Below are 18,068 nucleotides of genomic sequence, written 5' to 3'. Positions count from 1 at the left end.
TTCCTTCCTTCCTTCCTTCCTTCCTTCCTTCCTTCCTTCCTTCCTTCCTTCCTTCCTTCCTTCCTTCCTTTCTGCCTTTCTTTCTCCTAAAAACTTATTCTGAGGGGGCAGCTAGGTGGCTCAGTAGATTGAGAGCCAGACCCAAAGACGGGAGGTTAAAATTTGGCCTCAGACACTTCCTAGCTGTGTGACCCTGGGCAAGTCACTTAACCCCCATTGCCTAGCCCTTACTGCTCTTTTGCCTTAGAACCAGTACATAGAATTGATTCTAAAACAGAAGTAAGGGTTTAAAAAAAAAAAAAACTTATTCTGAGATCAAGCTAGAAAAAAATCTGTCCCTAGAAGAGTATTGTGTTATGCTGCTATGTAGTTTGTAGTTAAGATGGGCTCTACAAATAACTAGGCACAACCTTCACAGAATAGATGAAAAGAAAGGTGTGGTTTTTTTAGATTGCATCCACATAATACGTAGAAATTCTCTACCGAGGATGTATGTCTCAATGTTCCATCTAAACCCAAAACAAGTGAATTTTTTATTGAAGAAAAAGAGCTTTATAATACTTAAAGAAACTAGGTAGAGGCAGAGGAAAGAAAAAGAGGCATTTGGAAGTATAGAATTTATTTTTGTTATGTTTAAAGTAACATAGTTTAACAATCAGAAAATAATAGGTAACATTTTTCATTGTGTTTAAAAAATGCGTCATGTTGCTAACAAACATTACTTATGGTGTATGAGTTGGGAAATATTTATTTTTCCCTTTTGCTTTTTTTTTTAAGGCTCAGTTTTAAAAAATGATTTTACTTTACTATTTTTTAACTGAGGGGCAGAAAAAATATACCCATCCCAATGTGTAGTGCCATGTTTCCACATTTTTGCATCTATTAAAGTTATATGATGTGATTTCATTTCCCTGATCCTCCAGAGCCTCTCAGAATTTCCTATCAGTCCTTGCTAGGACTCTGTCCTTGCATCTAACCAGAATCCTCTTACTGAATTGTCTTAGACCAATCTTTGGCCTCCTTCCCTTGGCTCTGGGTGGATTAGGGCTTCCTCCAATTTTAAAAATACAATCAGAGCTGCCCTTGCTTGTCCTTCTTAGGGTTTCCTGCTCCAAACAATTGCGAAGTCCTATCTCTCACTGAACTATATTCTCTTTTCTTGAATCCATCTTGTATGGAGCAGGCTTGCAGATTTCTGTTTTAGAATCTAGTTCCAAGGCAGAAGAGTGGTCAAGGCGAGGTCATTGGAGTTAGACTTGAACACAGGAAGTGTCTGAGGTCAAATTTGAATCCAGGACCTCCCTTTGCCTCCAGTCCTACTTCTCTATTCACTGAGCCCCCTCTCTGCCCCTTAATGCTTTATATATCTAGTATAAACATAGGTAGTCTTCCCCATTAGAATTTGAGCTTCTGGAGGACCCTGGATTTTTCTTTCTTAAGCACTTAGCACAGTGGCTGGTATACAGTAGACACTTAATCAATGCTTGTTGACTTGACTTTGTATCCACCCCCAGAGCCTGGAAGTACTTCTGACTAACTGGGGCTGCCCCGACTACGAGGCTCCCTGAGCAAGCGGTCCAGATGGGGTAGGGGGAAGAGTTAGAGATGGGGATGCCTAAAAGGGAGGGCATTCTGACATGGATAGTCAGGAAGAGGAAAAACTGAAGACTTTTGGGAATGGGTTGGAGAAGGAAGAGTAGCAATCATCGATATTCCTTTCCTTTCCCTCCCTTCCCAAGATGGAGCCCCGCAACTTGGCGCTGGTATTTGGGCCCACGCTGGTGAGAACATCTGAGGACAACATGACTGATATGGTGACTCACATGCCGGACCGGTACAAGATCGTGGAGACGCTGATCCAGCACGTAAGAAGTCTCTGCCTTATTGCTGTTTACCCCTAGCTAGGCTCACCATAAAGGCCGGACTTCCCCAGAATAGTCCCAGGTTTCAGTCGTGTCTGACTTTCTGTGACCCCATTTGGGGTTTTCTTGGCAGAGTTACTGGAGTGGTTTGCCTTTTCCTTTTCCAGCTCATTTGACAGATGAAGAAACTTTGGCAACCAGGGCGAATTGACTTGCCTGCAGTCAGACAGTTAATAAGTGTCTGAGGCTGGATTTGAACTTAGGTCCTCCTGATTTCAGGACTGCCATTTCCCTTCCCCACTTAGCGAATTTTCAGACCTTCTGACCCACTCCCCATTCAAAGAAATAGCCTTTGTTGGGCCAGGTGTGGCTCTTAGGATATGTGAGGACCATGCCCAGGCACATCCTGGACTTACTCTAAAGTACAAATAAGGTACTGTCAAATTTTTATTTATTTATTTTTTAAGCCTTTCCCTTCCATGTTAGAATCAATACTGGCTATTGGTTCCCAGGCAGAATAGTGTCTGAGGTCAGATTTGAACCCAGGACCTCCCATCTCTAGGATTGGCTCTCAATCCACTGAGCCACCCAGCTATCCCCACTTTTAAGAACCTTAGGACAGCTAAAACCCCTGCTCTTGCCCTCCATCGACGCTGGACCTGCTCTCTGACTTGTCTTTCCAGTACTCTCTCCATGAACAATGGGCCACATCTCCTAAAAGACTGGGTGAGGAGATCATTGGTGGCCAGGGAACGGGGACTCTGCTCTGTGGTGGAGGAGCCCCGGGGCTGGCTCTGATCTCCAGCTCCAATGAAGGAACCAGCCCAGCCTGTGGGGAGTTAGTCAGATGTGGCTGGGCTCCTCCACCATATCATTTCCAGGCCATCCCCAGCTCATTCCCAGCTGTGCCCTGCCTTCCCCACTAGACTGAGTGTGTTTGTGTAAAAAATGAAATTAATATTTAAATGATAACTTTAAAAATATTATGGGTTTATAAGGTTTATTGGTAGTCTCTAGAAAATAAAGCTACGTGCCATGCTAGCTTGGGCGCCGTTCCCTGTGGCCCCCAAGGTGGACAGAAAGCAAAGAGAGAGGAAGGCCAGCCCCTCAATTTTATCTCCCTATCTATGGCAACACATAACGACAGGAAGCCAGTGGGCTCGTGGGAAATGTAGTTCAAGGACCCCCCCAATTTTCTAGTAACACATTTGGAGACTGAAAACTGTTTTATGTTCACTCAATAAATGGACAGGTTTTTTTTTTTTATTAAGCACCTACTGCATGCTTGGGATATAAGTACAAAGAATAAAGCAAATCTGACCTGTAAAGAGTTTACATTTTAATTGGAGAGACAAGAAGTGCATATAGAAATATATATAAGGGGCACTAGGTGGCTCAGTGAATAGAGGGCCAGACCTGGAGATGGGAGGTCCTGGGTTCAAATGTGGCCTTAGATACTTCCTAACTGTGTGACCTTAGGCAAGTCCCTTAACCCCTTATTGCCCAGCCCTTACCACCCTCTTCTGTTTTACTGCATTTAGTATGGAGTCTAGGATAGAAGGTAAGGGAGAAAGGGAAGAAGGGAGAGAGGGGAAAAAAGACAACAGAAAATCAGTGAAAATACATAAAAGGTAGTTTGGGAGGGTGAAGACATTAGGAGTTGGAGGGAGAGCAGGAAAATTCCTGAGTTGCATCTTCAAGGAAGAGAAGGACTCCATGAGGGAGAAATAAGGAGGGAATGCATTCCAGGCATGAGGGAGGATCATTGCAAAGGCCTGGAGATGGGAGATGGAATGTTGTGAGTGAGGAAAGAGGGAAGATCAGTTTGGCTGCATCTCAGAATGCAAGGAATGGGAGGGAGCACTTAACAAGCTAAACAGGAGAGTTTACATTTTATTTTAGAGGCAATAGGGAGCCACTAGACTTGGTTAAGTAAGGGAGTCACCTAGTCAAATATACATTAAAAATATTTTTTTGATTATCATTTCTTTAATTTCTTTAAAATTTTTTTACTAATTACATGTAATAAATTTCCACACAAGTTTTCCAAAGTTATATGACTCAAATCATCTCCTCCCTCCTTCCTTCCCCCTCCTAGAACTGGCAAGCAATTCAATCTGGGTTTACATTTTTTAAAAAACCTTACCTTCTATCTTAATATTACTTCTTAGACAAAAGAACAACAAGGGCTAGTCAATCAGGATTAAGTGATTTGCAGAGGGTCACACAGCTCATAAATGTGTGAGGCTGGATTTGAACCCAGGTCCTCCCAATTCTAGGTGCTCTATCCACTGTGCTACCTAGCTCCCTTTTGTTGGATCTGCATTTATGGAAAATTACTTTGGCAGCTAGATGGTGCAGTGGATAGAGCCTTGGGTCTGACGTCAAAGAGAGTGATAGACTGCTACTCCCAGCATTACAATGATCCAGGACAATTCTGGGGAACATATGACAAAGGATGCTCTCCATCTCCAGAGAAAGAGCTGTGGGAGTCAGAATGCAGATGAAAGCATGTGATTTATCACTTGTTTATTTAGGCATATTATTTGGGTTTTGGTTTTAAAAGATTACTCTCTTACAAAAATGAATACTATAGAAATGTGTTTTATGTGATAATACATGAATAACCCAGAAAAAAATTTAAAATTAAAAAAATGAAGTCAAAGAGACCTAAATTCAGATCCAGCCTTAGATACTTATTAGCTATGTGGCTCTGGTGATTCTAGGCAAGTTGTCCCCTGCCTCAGTTTCCTCATGTGTCAAATAAGCTAGAGAAGGAAATGGCAAACCACTCCAGTATCTTTGCCAAGAAAACCTCAACTGGGGTCACAAAGAGTCAGACATGACTGAAAAGGATGGAACAAATAGTCTAAGATGCAGAGGCCAGAAAGGAGGGCATTCCAGGGGTGGGGGATAGCCTGTGCAAAAGCACTAAGATTGGAGAAGGAATGCTGTGGCCAGTTTAGTGGGAATGTAGAGCATATGAGAGGAAGTAATGTGATTTCGGCATAAAAGGATATTTTTTAAATCTATTTTTTTTCCCATGGTTACATGATTCTTGTTGTCTCCCTCTCCTCTTTCTCCCCCCCGCCCCCAGAGTTGACAAGCAATTCCACTTCATTATATATGTATTATCACTCAAATCCCATTTCCATATTATCATTTTTGTAGCAGAGTAATCTTTTAAAACCCAAACCCCAAATCCTATACCCATATAAACAAGTGATAAGTCATATGTTTTTCTTCTGTGTTTCTACTCCCACAGTTCTCTCTCTGGATGAGTTTAGCATTCCTTCTCATAAGTCCCATTTGAGATTTTTGGGGGCAAAGATCCTAGAATGGTTTGTCATTTCCTTCTCCAGCGCATTTGACAGATGAGGAAACTGAGGCAAGCAGGGTGAAGTCACTTGCCCAGGGTCACAAAGCTAGAAAACATTGGAGGCTGGATTTGAGCTCAGCAAGATGATCCTTCCTGACTCCAAGTCCAGCCTTCTAACCATTTCACCACCCAGCTGCCCTGAGAAAATGAATACAGGGTATTTATGGGACATAGGACTCTAAGAGTCAGGGTTTATGTAGCACTTTAAGGTTTGCAAAGCTACCTATGTTATCTTATTTAATCCTCACAACAATCCTGTGAGGTACTTCCTATTTTTTTTAACATTTATTAATATTCATTTTTTAGAAAAGTTAACATAGTTACATAATTCATGCTCTTACTTTCCCCTTCATCCCCCTCAGCTTTCCCCCCCAAGGCTTATGCTATTTCCACTGGTTGGTACTTCCTATTATTATTCCCATTTCACAGATAAAGAAACTGAAGCCAACTGAGGTTAAGTGACTTGCCCAAGTCCCATAGCTAAGTCTTTGGTTGAGGCAGGATTAGAACCTAGGTCTGAAGACTCCACATTCAGCAGTCTGGATAGATTAGTGGATAGCAGTCTATTCACTTTACCACCTAGTTGAGGTATATAAAAGATTACATGATTTGGACATGATCCTTCCTGGAGCCAGGAAGACTTGAGTTCAAATATGGCTTCAGATATTTACTAGCTGCATGACCCTGGGCAAGTCACTTCACCCTGTTGGCCTTAGTTTCCTTATCTGTAAAGTGAGCTAGAGGAGGAAATGGCAAACCACTTCACGATCTCTGCCAAGAAAACCCCAAATGGGGTCATGAAGAGTCAGACTGAAAATGATTGAACACTGACAACAAATATGTGATCCTAGAGGCAATAGGGAGCTGCTAGAGTTTATTGAATAGAGGAGTGAATTGCCCATACTTATAATTTTGGTGCCAGGGTGGATGATATTTGGAGTAGAGAGAGGTTTGGGGAAGACTCTGATGAGAGTTGGAACTAGGGCAGTGGCTATAGGGCAGTGATGGCAAACCTTTTAGAGACCAAGTGCCCAAACTACAACCTTCCTGCTGCATGTGAGCTGCCCACTTATCCCATGGGGGGGAGGGGAGGAAGTGCTCCCATTGGGCCTCTGGGCAGAGGGGCTGGTCATGGGAGAAATGTCCTCAGGAGCCCGTGGAGAGGGGGAAGGGAGCAGCCCCCCCTGGCACGTGTACCACAGGTTCACCAACATGGCTATAGAGGGTAGATATGAGAAATAAATAATCGAATGAATGAAAAAGTACATATTAAGCACGTACTGTGTGGAAAACATCAGGCCAAAAGCTGGGGATACAAAAAAAAAAAAAAAGGAAGCTGGCTGTGTTCTTAGGGAGCTTTATTGTGTTAGGAACCTAGAAGGCTTCAACTGCAAGTCAGATGGAAAAGTCCCATAGTCCTTAGAGTGCTGGCAACAAAGAGAGATGTTAATGTTGATAGAAATGACAAGATTTGGCAACTAATTGGGCATATGGGATGAGGGAGGAGTCCAGGATGACACTGAGTTTGTCAACCTGGGGAACTGGATGTTCTCCACAGAAATGGGAAAGTTTGGAAGAAGGGTGGATTTAGGAGGGAAGATAATGAGCTCTGTTTTGGAAATGTTGCACGTGAGATGTCTCCAGAACAACCAGTTAGAAATATTCATTAGGCAGTTGGCAGTTTGGGACTGGAGCTGAGAAGAAGCTGGGTCTAGATCTGTGAATCATTTGCTGAGGGATGATAATTGAACCCATGGGAACTGATGAGTCTAGAGAAAAAAAGATAAGAGAGCCCAAAGCAGAACCTTGGGCTACACCCACAGATAGTGGGTGTGACCCAGATGATGGTCAAACAAAGGAGAATGAGATGAGGGGAGTGGTCAGATGGGGAAGGAAGGGAGGGGGAGAAGAGGGAGAGAAAGAGAAGGAGGAAAGGAGAGGGAAGGAGAGAGAAAGCAAGAACAGTGTCATGAAAACCTGAGAAGGTGGTCAAATGTGTCCAGTGTTGTAGAGAGGTCAAGAAGGAATAAGACTGAGAAAAGGTCATTAGATTTGGCAATTAAGAGATCACTGGTTGGAATTGTGTGTGGGCTGTGGGAGGGGCGTGGGGAGGAGAGGAGGGAAAGAACATAAATCCTTGTAACCATAGAAAAATGTTCTAAATTAATTAATGAAATAAAAATTTCAAAAAAAAGATCACTGGTAACTTTGAAGCCAGTAGTTTCCGTTGAATAATGATGTCAGAACCCAGAGGGTTTAGAAGAAAGTGCGTAAGGAGCAACTACATGGCTCAGTAAACAGAGTGCCAGACCTAGAAATGAGAGGTCCTGGGTTCAAACGTGGCCTTAGATACTTCATAGCTATGTGACTGTGGATAAGTCACTTACCCCCACTGCCTTGGAACTGATATTTAGTGCCAAATTGAAGACAGAAGGTAAGGGTTTTTCCAAAAAAAAGAAGAGAAAGTGAGTAGAGAGGAAATAGAGGCAACTTCAGATTTACTGTGTGAAAAACAGGTCAAAAGCTGCAGATACAAATAGAAAGGGAAGACATAGAAAACTTTTCCAAACAATTTGACTGGGAAAGGGAGGAGAGATGGAGAATAATGGTCAGTGGAACTAGTAGAAACTAATTAATTCGTTTGTTTTTTTGGGGGGGTGGGGAATGTAGACATTGCAGATAAGGAATCTGCAAAGAGGGAGAGACTAAAAATGAGAGAGAGAAGGGATGATATTGGGAGCAATATGCTGGAGAAGAGGAGAGGGGATGGGATCTAGAGTGCATACAAGAGAGAGATGAATGAAGGAAATAGTAGGGAATGATGTCAAGGAAGTGTGATAGAAGAGGAGGAAAAGAGAGTTCCTGAAGCCTTGATCTTCTCAATATAATAGGAGGCAGAGTCCTCTGATGAGAGAGGTTGAGAGGAGAAGGTTGCTGTGGGAGACTTAGAGGCAAAAAAAATTTTGAAATAATTTCTGTAGTGAATGGTGCAGGGAATCCATTTGAGTCATGCAAACAGATTGCCTTGGTGCAATAAGAGCCCACTTGAGATTAGATAATAGATATTTGCAGTGAGTTCAGTCAGCACAATCATGTGATTTCTTTGGCTCCACACAATGGCATGTGAGTAGTAATAGAGGAGGTGGATGGTGGGAATAATCCAGGTTGTATGATTTTTGTTGTTTTTGTTGTTTTTAACCCATAACCTTCCATCTTGGAATCAATACTGGATATTGGTTCCAAGGCAGAAGAGTGGTTAGAGCTAGGCAATGGGGGTTAAGTGACTTGTCCAGGGTCACACAGCTGCCAGGTTGTGTTTTGATAAATTGGAGTAGTAATAAAAGAAGGTGATGAGGGATTTAAGAACAGAGGATAGTATATAGGAGAACTGGTTCACCAAGTGGTCTTGATTAGAAGGGAGGAGAGCATAGCTAAAGCCTGGGAAAGTGCAGAGAAGTGAAGGATTAAAGCTCGAGTTATGTATGATTTAGGAAGTATAGAGCAATGGGTCTGGAATCGGGAAGATCCATTTTCCTGGGTTCAAATCTGGCCTCAAACACAAGCTCTGTGACCCTGGGCAAGTCATTTAACTCTGTTTGCCTCAGTTTCTTCATCTGTCAGATGAGCTGGAGAAGTAAATGGCAAACCATCCAGTATTTCTGCCAAGAAAACCTCAAGTGGGGTCATAGAGACTTGGACATGACTGAAACAATTGAACAACATGAGTCCATGAATATATAATGTAGTAAAGATAGCTTGGAGTTAACCTTGGGAAGGCTATATTTTATCCTGAAGTCCAAAAGGAGCCACTGGAGCTTCTTGTACAGGCCGGTGGTGTGATCAGATCACTTGTGCTTTAAAACTATTATTCCATATTTGTTGTTGCTTAGTCAATTCAGTCCTGCCCAACTCTCTGCCTGTGACCACATTTGGGGATTTCTTGGCAAAGATACTGGACTGATTTGCCACTTCCATCTCTGATTCATTTGACAGATGAGGAAACTGAGGAAGAGTCAGACATTTGGTTGTTGAACAACAACAAAGAATAGGGAGAGATGGAATGAACAACAACAAAGAATAGGGAAATTCTGATTAGATAAAGAAATGTCTTGAACATAGAATTGCTGCACTTCTGGGTGATGGCAAGGGCAAAAGTATGGTGGTATTCCATTGTAGTGGAAGAATAGGTCACGGAGGTGAGTAGATTGAGGAACTGGGAAGTTAGGGAACTTGAGAGAACATCGACTCATATCTTTAAGAGCTCTAGTAGAAGGGCATGAGCTGGGGTAGAGAAGGAGAGTGTGAGCAAGGTACTGAAGTGGAGAAAGAAAGGAGAATGTCTGGGCAAGCAAGCAGTAGCCATAGGATCTGGATTGGGGGATGAATTTGGATGGAGTTAACCCCAGAGGAGGAGAGATCCCTGAGAGAGATAGAGAAAGTCTCCAGATAGAGAGGAACAAGGAGTTTTTTTCATTCCTCTTCCAGGACCAGTGCTTTGGGTAGTAGTAGTGGTGCACTGGAATTGGAAAGGAGATGAAGGAAGGCACAATCGGTCCTTCAAAGCCAGGCACACAGTGTTATCTGGAGGGGGGAGCCAGACATTTGCCTTTTTTTTTTTTTTAAACCCTTACATTCTGTCTTAGATTCAATAGGTTCCAAGGCAGAAGGCCAGGCAATGGAGATTAAGTGACTTACCCAGGGTCACACAGCTAGGATTTGAACCCGGGACCCCCCATCTTTAGGTCTGGCTCTCAATCCACCGAGCCACTTAGCTGTCCCCCAGACATTTGTCTTGAAGAAAGTTGGAGGAAATGTGATGGCTATCCAAGTATTTAAAGAATACTGACTTCAGAAGAGGTGCTAGATTGCATTTACTCAGAAGCTAGGACCAGGACAAAGGATGCAGAGTTAGTACTAGGGCCAGGGAGATGGAGATTTGGAGTCCTTTAAAGAACATCTTAATAATTAGAACTGTTCAAAAGTGGAATGGGCTGTGTTGGTAAGTTCTCTGTCACCGGAGTTGTTCAAAAAGAAGTTAGAAGTTAGATGATCTTTTGTCTGGCATGTTATAGCACTTTCCAGAATCATGTTTCAGACAGAATCTGGAGCAAACCTTAGATGGTCTCTAAGATACCTTCCAGCTCTGAGATTTTGATATCTCTCTCTCTTACTGGGTTTCTTGCTGTGTCTCAGCCTTTGAGCCAAGCTAGTTTATAAGCAGAAGGTAAAATTTGGGGCATATTCCTTTATCTATAGGAAAGCTAGGTGGCGCAGTGGTTCTCTATACTGGACTTGGAATCAGGGAACCTCATCATCCTGAGATCAAATCCAGCCATAGATACTTACTAACTGTGTGACCTTGGGCAAGTCACTTAACCCTGTTTGCCTCAGTTTCCTCATCTGTCAAATGAGTCAGAGAAGGAAATGGCAAACCTCTCCAGTATCTTTGCCAGGAAAACTCCAAATGGGCTCATAAAGAGTCCAACATGAGTGAAAAAACAACCAAACAACATCTGTACTCAGAAAACCATCTCACCCCAGTGTAACTCCCATCCCTACTTTGTTTTCTCTGCAGTCTGACTGGTTTTTCAGTGATGATGAAGAAAAGGGAGAAAGAGTAAGTTATTCTGAGGGCTTTTGGGGAAAGGGGTCATCACATGCTCTGGGGTTAGGAGGATGATATCATAGAAGACACCAAAACATATGGGAGGTGGAGAGGTCACAGGGAATTGTCCTAAGGGTCCCCAAAGCTCAATGCTAGGCACTTCCTGGATAGGGATGAGAAGGGGGAAGGGAATTGAAAAGGAGCCTTGTTTTTGTCCTGAGGAGCTTTGTCTGATAACAGACTGACTGACACTCAGTCCCTACCTCCAGGGAACTTCCTGTCTGATGGGGAAGACACATATCTTGCCCTGAGGGACCCTCCCAGTAGGATGAGAGAAACTGTCTCTGCCCCCAGTCTGGTGGTGGGACCAGCTACCCCCCCCCCCCCAGCTTTGAATGGGAAGGGAGGGAAGATAATCTTAGCCCAGGTTAATGGTTCTCTGTTTGCAGACTCCAGTTGACGAAAAGGAATCCCAATCAGTGCCCAATATAGAGTACCTCCTGCCCAACATTGGCAGGACAGTGCCCCCAGGAGAGGCAGGTTCAGGTGAGTGAGCCCTTGGGTATGGTTGGGGAATCTTCTCTAGCCCCAGCCCATCACAACCCCTTTCCTGGGCTTCCTGCTCCCCTCCTGCCCCATTGGCAGTGCCCTCCTCCCACTCTTGCATGCAGCTAAAGCTGAGGGAGGAGTTGGGTGAAGATAGCATTCTGTCCTGCCCAAGGAAGAACCAGCTTGGCCCAGAGCTCCCCACCTCCCCCCCCAACCCCAGGGTTGGGTTCTTTCCCTGGTTTCTTTTCTGAGCCTTTAATTTCCTTGAATTCTGGCTTGTGCGCGTGTTCCTTGGCCCCTGGGCACTGTTTCTCTTTTTTAATATTTCTTCTGTTCTCTCCTTACACCCATCTCTGCTTTCTCTGTCTTTCCGGACCTCTCTCCTCCTTCTCTCTGCTCTTCACCCATTCTCTCCCCTTTCCTCTTCTCCCTTCTTCCTTTTTTCTCTCTCTCTCTCTTCCTGCTCCTCTGTTCTTCCTCTCTTTTTTCCTCCAGCGGACCTGTTGGAGATTTAAAGGGTACAGTGTGTGGTTTCTCAGCTATCTTGGATACTAACCCTCGTGGGTGATTATAAGAAGTTCGGGGCAGGGAGATGCCAAATGGAATGGATAGAGATGTTTGGGGTCATCATGGTAGTAGGGGCAGGAAGGTCCCATCCATAGACACAGAGCCAAATCAGAGACTCTCATGGTAGGATATAGGTGTACAATAGGGCCCAATATTGGAGGGGAATACATTCCAAGACCTACTGTGATTGGCAGAAACCTCAGATATTAATAAACACCTGCTAATGCACATATGTAAAAATATTATATTATATATTTTTATATTTATTTATTGCATATAATATATATTTGATATGATGTATATTATATATATATATACTTTCTCTTCTTGCTCCTGTGCATTGGCTCAGCTCTCCCATCCCTCCCATAAAAAAAAAAAAAAAACAAACAAAACTAAAAAGGGGGCAGCTGGGCAGCACAGTAGATGGAGAGGTAGGCTTAGAGTGTTCAGACACTTCCTAACTGTGTGACTCTGGGCAAGTCACTTGACCCCTCCATTGCCTAGCCCTTACCACTCTTTTGCCTTGGAGCCAATACACAGTATTGATGCTAAGATGGAAGGTAAGGGTTAGAAAAGAAAAGAAAACTGGAGCCTACTATATCCCTGCCCCTGGCCTAATCCTTGCCTTCCAGCAATACTCAAATACACACACACAGAGTGCCTGCTCCCATCCCACACTGACTTGAAAGAATATGAAAAACGAGCCAAATCGGCGGCATATTGGGACACTGAAGTCAGAATCCATGGGACACTCACTAGCCCCGGCTTCCAAAGAAGCTGACCTTGAGGAGGGGTATAAAGAAAGAAGGTCCCATCAGAGGTTGATTTATAAGCTTCAAAAAGGTAGATTTGAGGAGGGGGGTGAAGGGAAGGCCCCTGTTTCTTCTAATCACCCACTGCTAACACTTTACTGTGCTTGTCACTGTGTGATCAGCTCATCATCGCTCTTCTCACTGTCTGGAGGTGGGTGGAGGGAGGGCTGGTGTCAGGGGAGAAAAGGCCTAACCTGCTTGCCAGGCCGTGTGGATTAACTGGGGCTCCCACCCTCATCCAAACCCCAAGTTGGGTTATTGCCCCAACTTAGTCTCCGGGAAAGAAAAAGTGGCCATGACAATCATCTTCTCGAGCCCCATCCCCATTTCACAAACCAGCAGAATGAGGTATCCATAGGCCATGCTGAGGACAAGGTTGCATAGCCATGTTTTACTTACCTCCCCTCTTACCCTGTCCCTCACTTCCACTTGAAACAAAGAAATCAAGCCCTGGAGAAGCAAATGGATGCCAGTGAGAAGCTGGGCATCAGGGCTTCCATGGAGGGCTCCCATCTACCTTACCTCCTATACTTCAGTCCATTGTTCCTTCCCGCCTTTGACTAAACAGCTCTGTATGGCCCCATTCTCCCAGGTCCCGTGCAGGGGAGTTGGGGGAAGAAGAAACAATTTCTTCCCTCCCTTCCCTTCTCCTCCTCCTCCTCCTCCTCCTCCCCCTCTGGCCTCCATGTATCTAGGACATCTGTGATCTGCTGTGTTCACCATTGTGGTTTGTGTGGTTTTGGTCTGACTTGTTTGCCTTTCTGTTCCAATGCCTTCTATTAAGCCAAGGGTGGAGGAGGGGAAGAAGAGCCCCCACCAAGAGTCTCCCTTGACTGTGGGGTAAATGAAATAACTGAGGTCATGTAATGCCTCGGGGCCCAAAGCTTGATGTCAGTTCCTATTTTGAAAGGAAGCAGTGCCTAACATCTCTTCCTTAAATGGGCACTTCCCTGGTTTCTGAAACCTCAGAAGAGAGGGATTATATTCCCCAAATGTGCTCGCTTCCCTCCCTCACCCTCTCTGCCTGTTCCCTACCTAACTTCCATTTTTCTTTTTGTCTTTTGTCTACAGATTCTATCAACTGTGGTTCCACCAAGTCCAAGGTAAGGAAGGGGTGATCCTAGCATGGGTCTGATACTTAGGGAGCTGGGGGTGTTATGACTGTCTCTCGTTTGGGAAGGGATTTTTCCCGGGTGCCTCCTACAGTTTAAGGAATTGAGGTTCAACTGGAGGATTTACTCCTAGAGTGGAGGGGTACAGGAGAAACCCAGGAAGGAGAGAGTAAGGTGGAATGGGGAGTCTCTTTCTCCTTGGTCATCTTTAGAAGAGTCATTTTGCTTCTGATTTTCAGTAGGAATCCAGGTGATCCAGTAGGTCCACAATGTCAGATAATCCCCAGACATGCCTATTTAGCTCTGCAATGTGTTTGTTATGTGATTTTTAAAAACCTCATAAAATTGATCACCCAACATGCAAATACATTCTGATTCCCAGGAGACATGCGCCATCTAGTGGGCTTAAGGTAGTTTCTCTCAAATTGAGTGATGGGAAGAAACCAGGCTAAAATATTTATTGGGAATACACCAAATCACCATATTTTAACTGAGTGCTTCCTCTTTGCGGAGCATCTCAGAAGAGATGACTATGGACCATTCCCTGGTCTCAAGGAGTTTATATTCCAGTTGCAGAAGTTAGATATTAAGCCAAGAAAGGGAAATAACAGATTCAAACAACCATTTAAACATTTGAAAGATTTCAACATCTAAAAACAACCTAAAGGATATCATGACTCCCCAGACAATAGCTCACTTGAATATTTAACAGGAATTCTGTAGCCTGAGGATTTAAAAAATTTCTCTTTCCTGAAAATCTGAATGTTTAATCCTTCCAGATCTGATGTAGATGAAAAATTAGACTTGTTTTGTGTGCCCCAAGAGACAAAAGCAGGACCAATGGATGGTAGCTAAAAGGATGTAGGTTTGGGTCTCAACAATTGATTTAACAATTGAGTAAGTTGATTCTCTAAGTCCATAAGGTTGCAAATGAGAGAATGATTTGTCTTGATGTGGGGAGTTTCCATACTGGGAAGATATGGTAGGAGGAGCCCTTAGAACCTGTAAGTCTTAGGACCTCAAGTTCATTTGACATTTTCCTGTTCTTCAATACAACAAACATTTTGGTGTCTAATTAGTGTGTAGAACATTGTGAGCTAGCCAGTGACAGAGATGTAAAGCTTAGATGGGACAAAGTCTTTGCCCTCAAAGAGCTTAGAATCTTGTAGGGTGATGGGTTGCTGAGGAAGATGATCACAGAATATTACATTACAAATGCATTAAAGAGTTCTAGAATCAAACCCTCTGTGAGATCTGAGGAAGAAAATTGTTTCCAACCTGAGGGATGAGGAGAAATTTCTTAGAGGAAAGGAAATGGCATTTAAACAGAGCTAGAAAGGATGGATAGGAATCCAGTGATCAGAAGAGGGAACATAAAAGCATTAGTGTGAAGTTTTAGACATATTAAATTTAAGGCAGTGGAATAGGCATGTGGAGCTACTCATTTTTAGGCAGTCAGAGATATAGGTCTGGAGCTCAGAAAGAGACTAGGGCCGGAGACAGAGATTGGGGAGTTATTTGTATAAAAGAGGTCACTGAAGGGGACTACCAAGAAAGAGTATAGCAAGAGAGAGCACCAGAAGATGGTGATTGTGAAGCCTAGGCAAGAGAGTATGGGAGAGGTGAACAGTATCAAAAACTTTGGAGAAATGGAGAAGGAGATCTAGAAAAAGGCCACCAGTTTGAGCATTTAGGAAGTTATAGGCAACCTTCAAGAGCCTAATGTTGATGGAAGCCCAAGTGGAAGGGGTTTGAGAATGAAAGAGGGAAGCTAGGTGGCTCAGTGGATAGAGCCAGGCCTAGAGTTGAAAAGTCCTGGATTCAAATCTAGCCTGAGGCACTTCCTAGATGTGTGACCCTAGACAAGTCACTTAACCATGTTTGCCTAGCCCTTGCCTTTCTCTCTTAGAGCGCTGTTCCTAAAATAGAAAGTAAAGGTTAAAAATTTTTTTAATAAATAAAAAAAAAGCAAAGTCACAACAGAGGTATCTTGTTATATAGTCAGGAAGACCTAAGTTCCAGTTCTTCCTTGAAATTTTTTAGCTATGTAGTCACAGGTTTTCTGGGCCTCAGTTTATTCATCTGTAAAATGAGATTCTTGGTGCTGTGGAAAGAGCACTGGATTTGGAGTAGGAGTACTTGAGTCAGAATCCCAGCTCTGCCACTTACTAGGTATGAGACCTTAAACTTAACTTCTCTAGTCCTCAGTTTCCTCATCTGTAAATTGAAGGGGCTGGACTCAACTTTTGAGGTCCCTTCTGTAAAAATATTTAGTACTTAATTAATTACTAACTAATCTTCCTCACAACACTTCCCACTCTGAATCTCTGATCCCATGATTCTTGGCCAAAAGAACAAAACTAACTCAAATCCACAAATATCTCCTCCCCAGATACAGAGAAACAGGGGTAAGAGATAATAATTAGTAATAATAGCTAACATTTATATAGCACTTACTGTGTGTTGGGTACTGTGTTGTGTTTTACAAATATTACCTCATTTGGCCCTCAAAACAAGCTTGGGAGGGAGTTGCTATTATTAGCCTCATTTTACAGTTGGGGAAGTAGAGGCAAACATCAGCTAAGTGACCTCCCCAGGGTCACACAGCTAGGACCTGTCTGAGGCTATGTTTGAACTCGGGTCCTTCTGATCCCACACCCAGCACTCAATTCACAGAGAACTTGGAGAAGAGAGAGAGAGGGAGAGGAAGATAAGGGGAAAAGATTGGCCATTTTTGCTTTGGGGCAAAAATCTCTCCAGAGTTCACTCATTTCACCAGATACCTCTTAGGAAATTCTTCCAAAGAGCTGAAATTTTCCTCTTTGCATTTGCCTTCCAATTAATTCTTTATCAAAAGACATAGGGGGAAAGCCTTTAACACAAACATATATGTGAAAAAATGCACCAATGACAACAATCTTACAAAAACCACCCAGGAATGAAGACTTGACCCAGTAGAATCCAGAGTATCTTTCAAGAATGAAGAGCTGGTTTTATTTATAAGAGGAACATTTGAAAGTTTCCAGTAAAGGAGAGATGCCTACAGTCTCCACTATTATAGCACCCCAGGGCTGGAAGGGACCTCAGAGGTCAGCTAGTCCAATTGCTACCCGAAGTAGGACTGCCCTCTCGCCATCTTCAATGGATAGAGAGCCAGACTTGGGAGGCCCTGGGTTCAAATGTGGCCTCAGATACTTCCCAGCTGAGTGACCCTGGGCAAGTCACTTAACTCCCATTCGTTACCTACCCCTTGCCACTCTAGTCTTAGAGCTGATACTAAGACAGAAGGCAAGGGTTTAAAAAAAAAAATGCTCATCTGGCCTGTATACTTCCAAAGACAGGGACTTTACTACCTCCAGGGGCAAGTCGATCCATTTGTGGACTGCTCCAAGTGTTTATATATTTCCCACATTTTGGGGTGGATGTGTAGGGGATGGATGATAAGGAATGGCATCTCAATTGGTGAATTCATCGATGTGAGGGAACTCCTTTTTTTTTCTTTATACCGAGCCCCCAAGTCTCCAGCTCGCACCCATTCCTGGGTCGCCCTTCTGCTACTGGGGCCATGGAGAACAAGCCCATCCCTCCCACACACACACAGGATCAAAGAGGATTAATTTAAAGCATTTGGCCATAAGTCACGTGTCCTCAAGATTAGTTGGTCCCCCGCAGACCCAAACCTCACCCTCCTAATTAACCCTCTTTTCTCTCCCCAAGGGCTCGTGGGTCCCAAAGAAAGAGCCGTACACGCGGGAGATGCTGGCGATCTCCTTCATCTCGGCCGTCAATCGAAAACGCAAGAAGAGAAGCGAAGGCCGGGGACTGGGAAGCAGCACGGACGATGATTCGGAGCAGGAGGCCCACAAGCCAGGGACCGGGGTCCAAGACGGTCCCGGAGGGCAGCCGCCGGCTCCCGGGGACGCGGGGGCGCCAAGCCGCCACAGCCCCCCGAGGAACCCCAAAGAGGGAGCTGGGGAGCGGCCCGCCGCCGATACCCGCTCCATCGTCTCGGGCTACTCGACCCTGTCCACCATGGACCGCAGCGTGTGCTCGGGCACCGAGGGCCGCGGTGGGGGCGGCGGCGACGAGGCGGACGACGAGCGCAGCGAGCTGAGTCACGTGGAGACCGACACGGAGGGCGGCGGCGGGCCGCGCCCGGGGGCGGAGGGCCGGCTGCCCCGG

General features: G+C 44.3%; 1 protein-coding gene across 1 annotated transcript in view; it reads left to right on the top strand.

The window, feature by feature from the left end:
- ARHGAP23 (Rho GTPase activating protein 23) overlaps positions 1-18,068 on the top strand; it is a 69,148-nt gene that overhangs the window by 39,979 nt on the left and 11,101 nt on the right. Inside the window, exons 17-21 of the mRNA XM_044675108.1 lie at positions 1,740-1,865; positions 10,817-10,858; positions 11,296-11,392; positions 13,846-13,877; positions 17,604-18,061. Coding sequence (XP_044531043.1) covers positions 1,740-1,865; positions 10,817-10,858; positions 11,296-11,392; positions 13,846-13,877; positions 17,604-18,061 — 755 coding nt within the window. The remainder of the gene's footprint in view (positions 1-1,739; positions 1,866-10,816; positions 10,859-11,295; positions 11,393-13,845; positions 13,878-17,603; positions 18,062-18,068) is intronic.

This window comes from Gracilinanus agilis, chromosome 4, assembly GCF_016433145.1.
Source record: "Gracilinanus agilis isolate LMUSP501 chromosome 4, AgileGrace, whole genome shotgun sequence".
Classification (NCBI taxonomy): Eukaryota; Metazoa; Chordata; class Mammalia; order Didelphimorphia; family Didelphidae; genus Gracilinanus; species Gracilinanus agilis.
The sequence above is the reverse complement of the archived record's forward strand: the minus strand, read 5'-3'. Positions and strand labels throughout refer to the sequence as shown.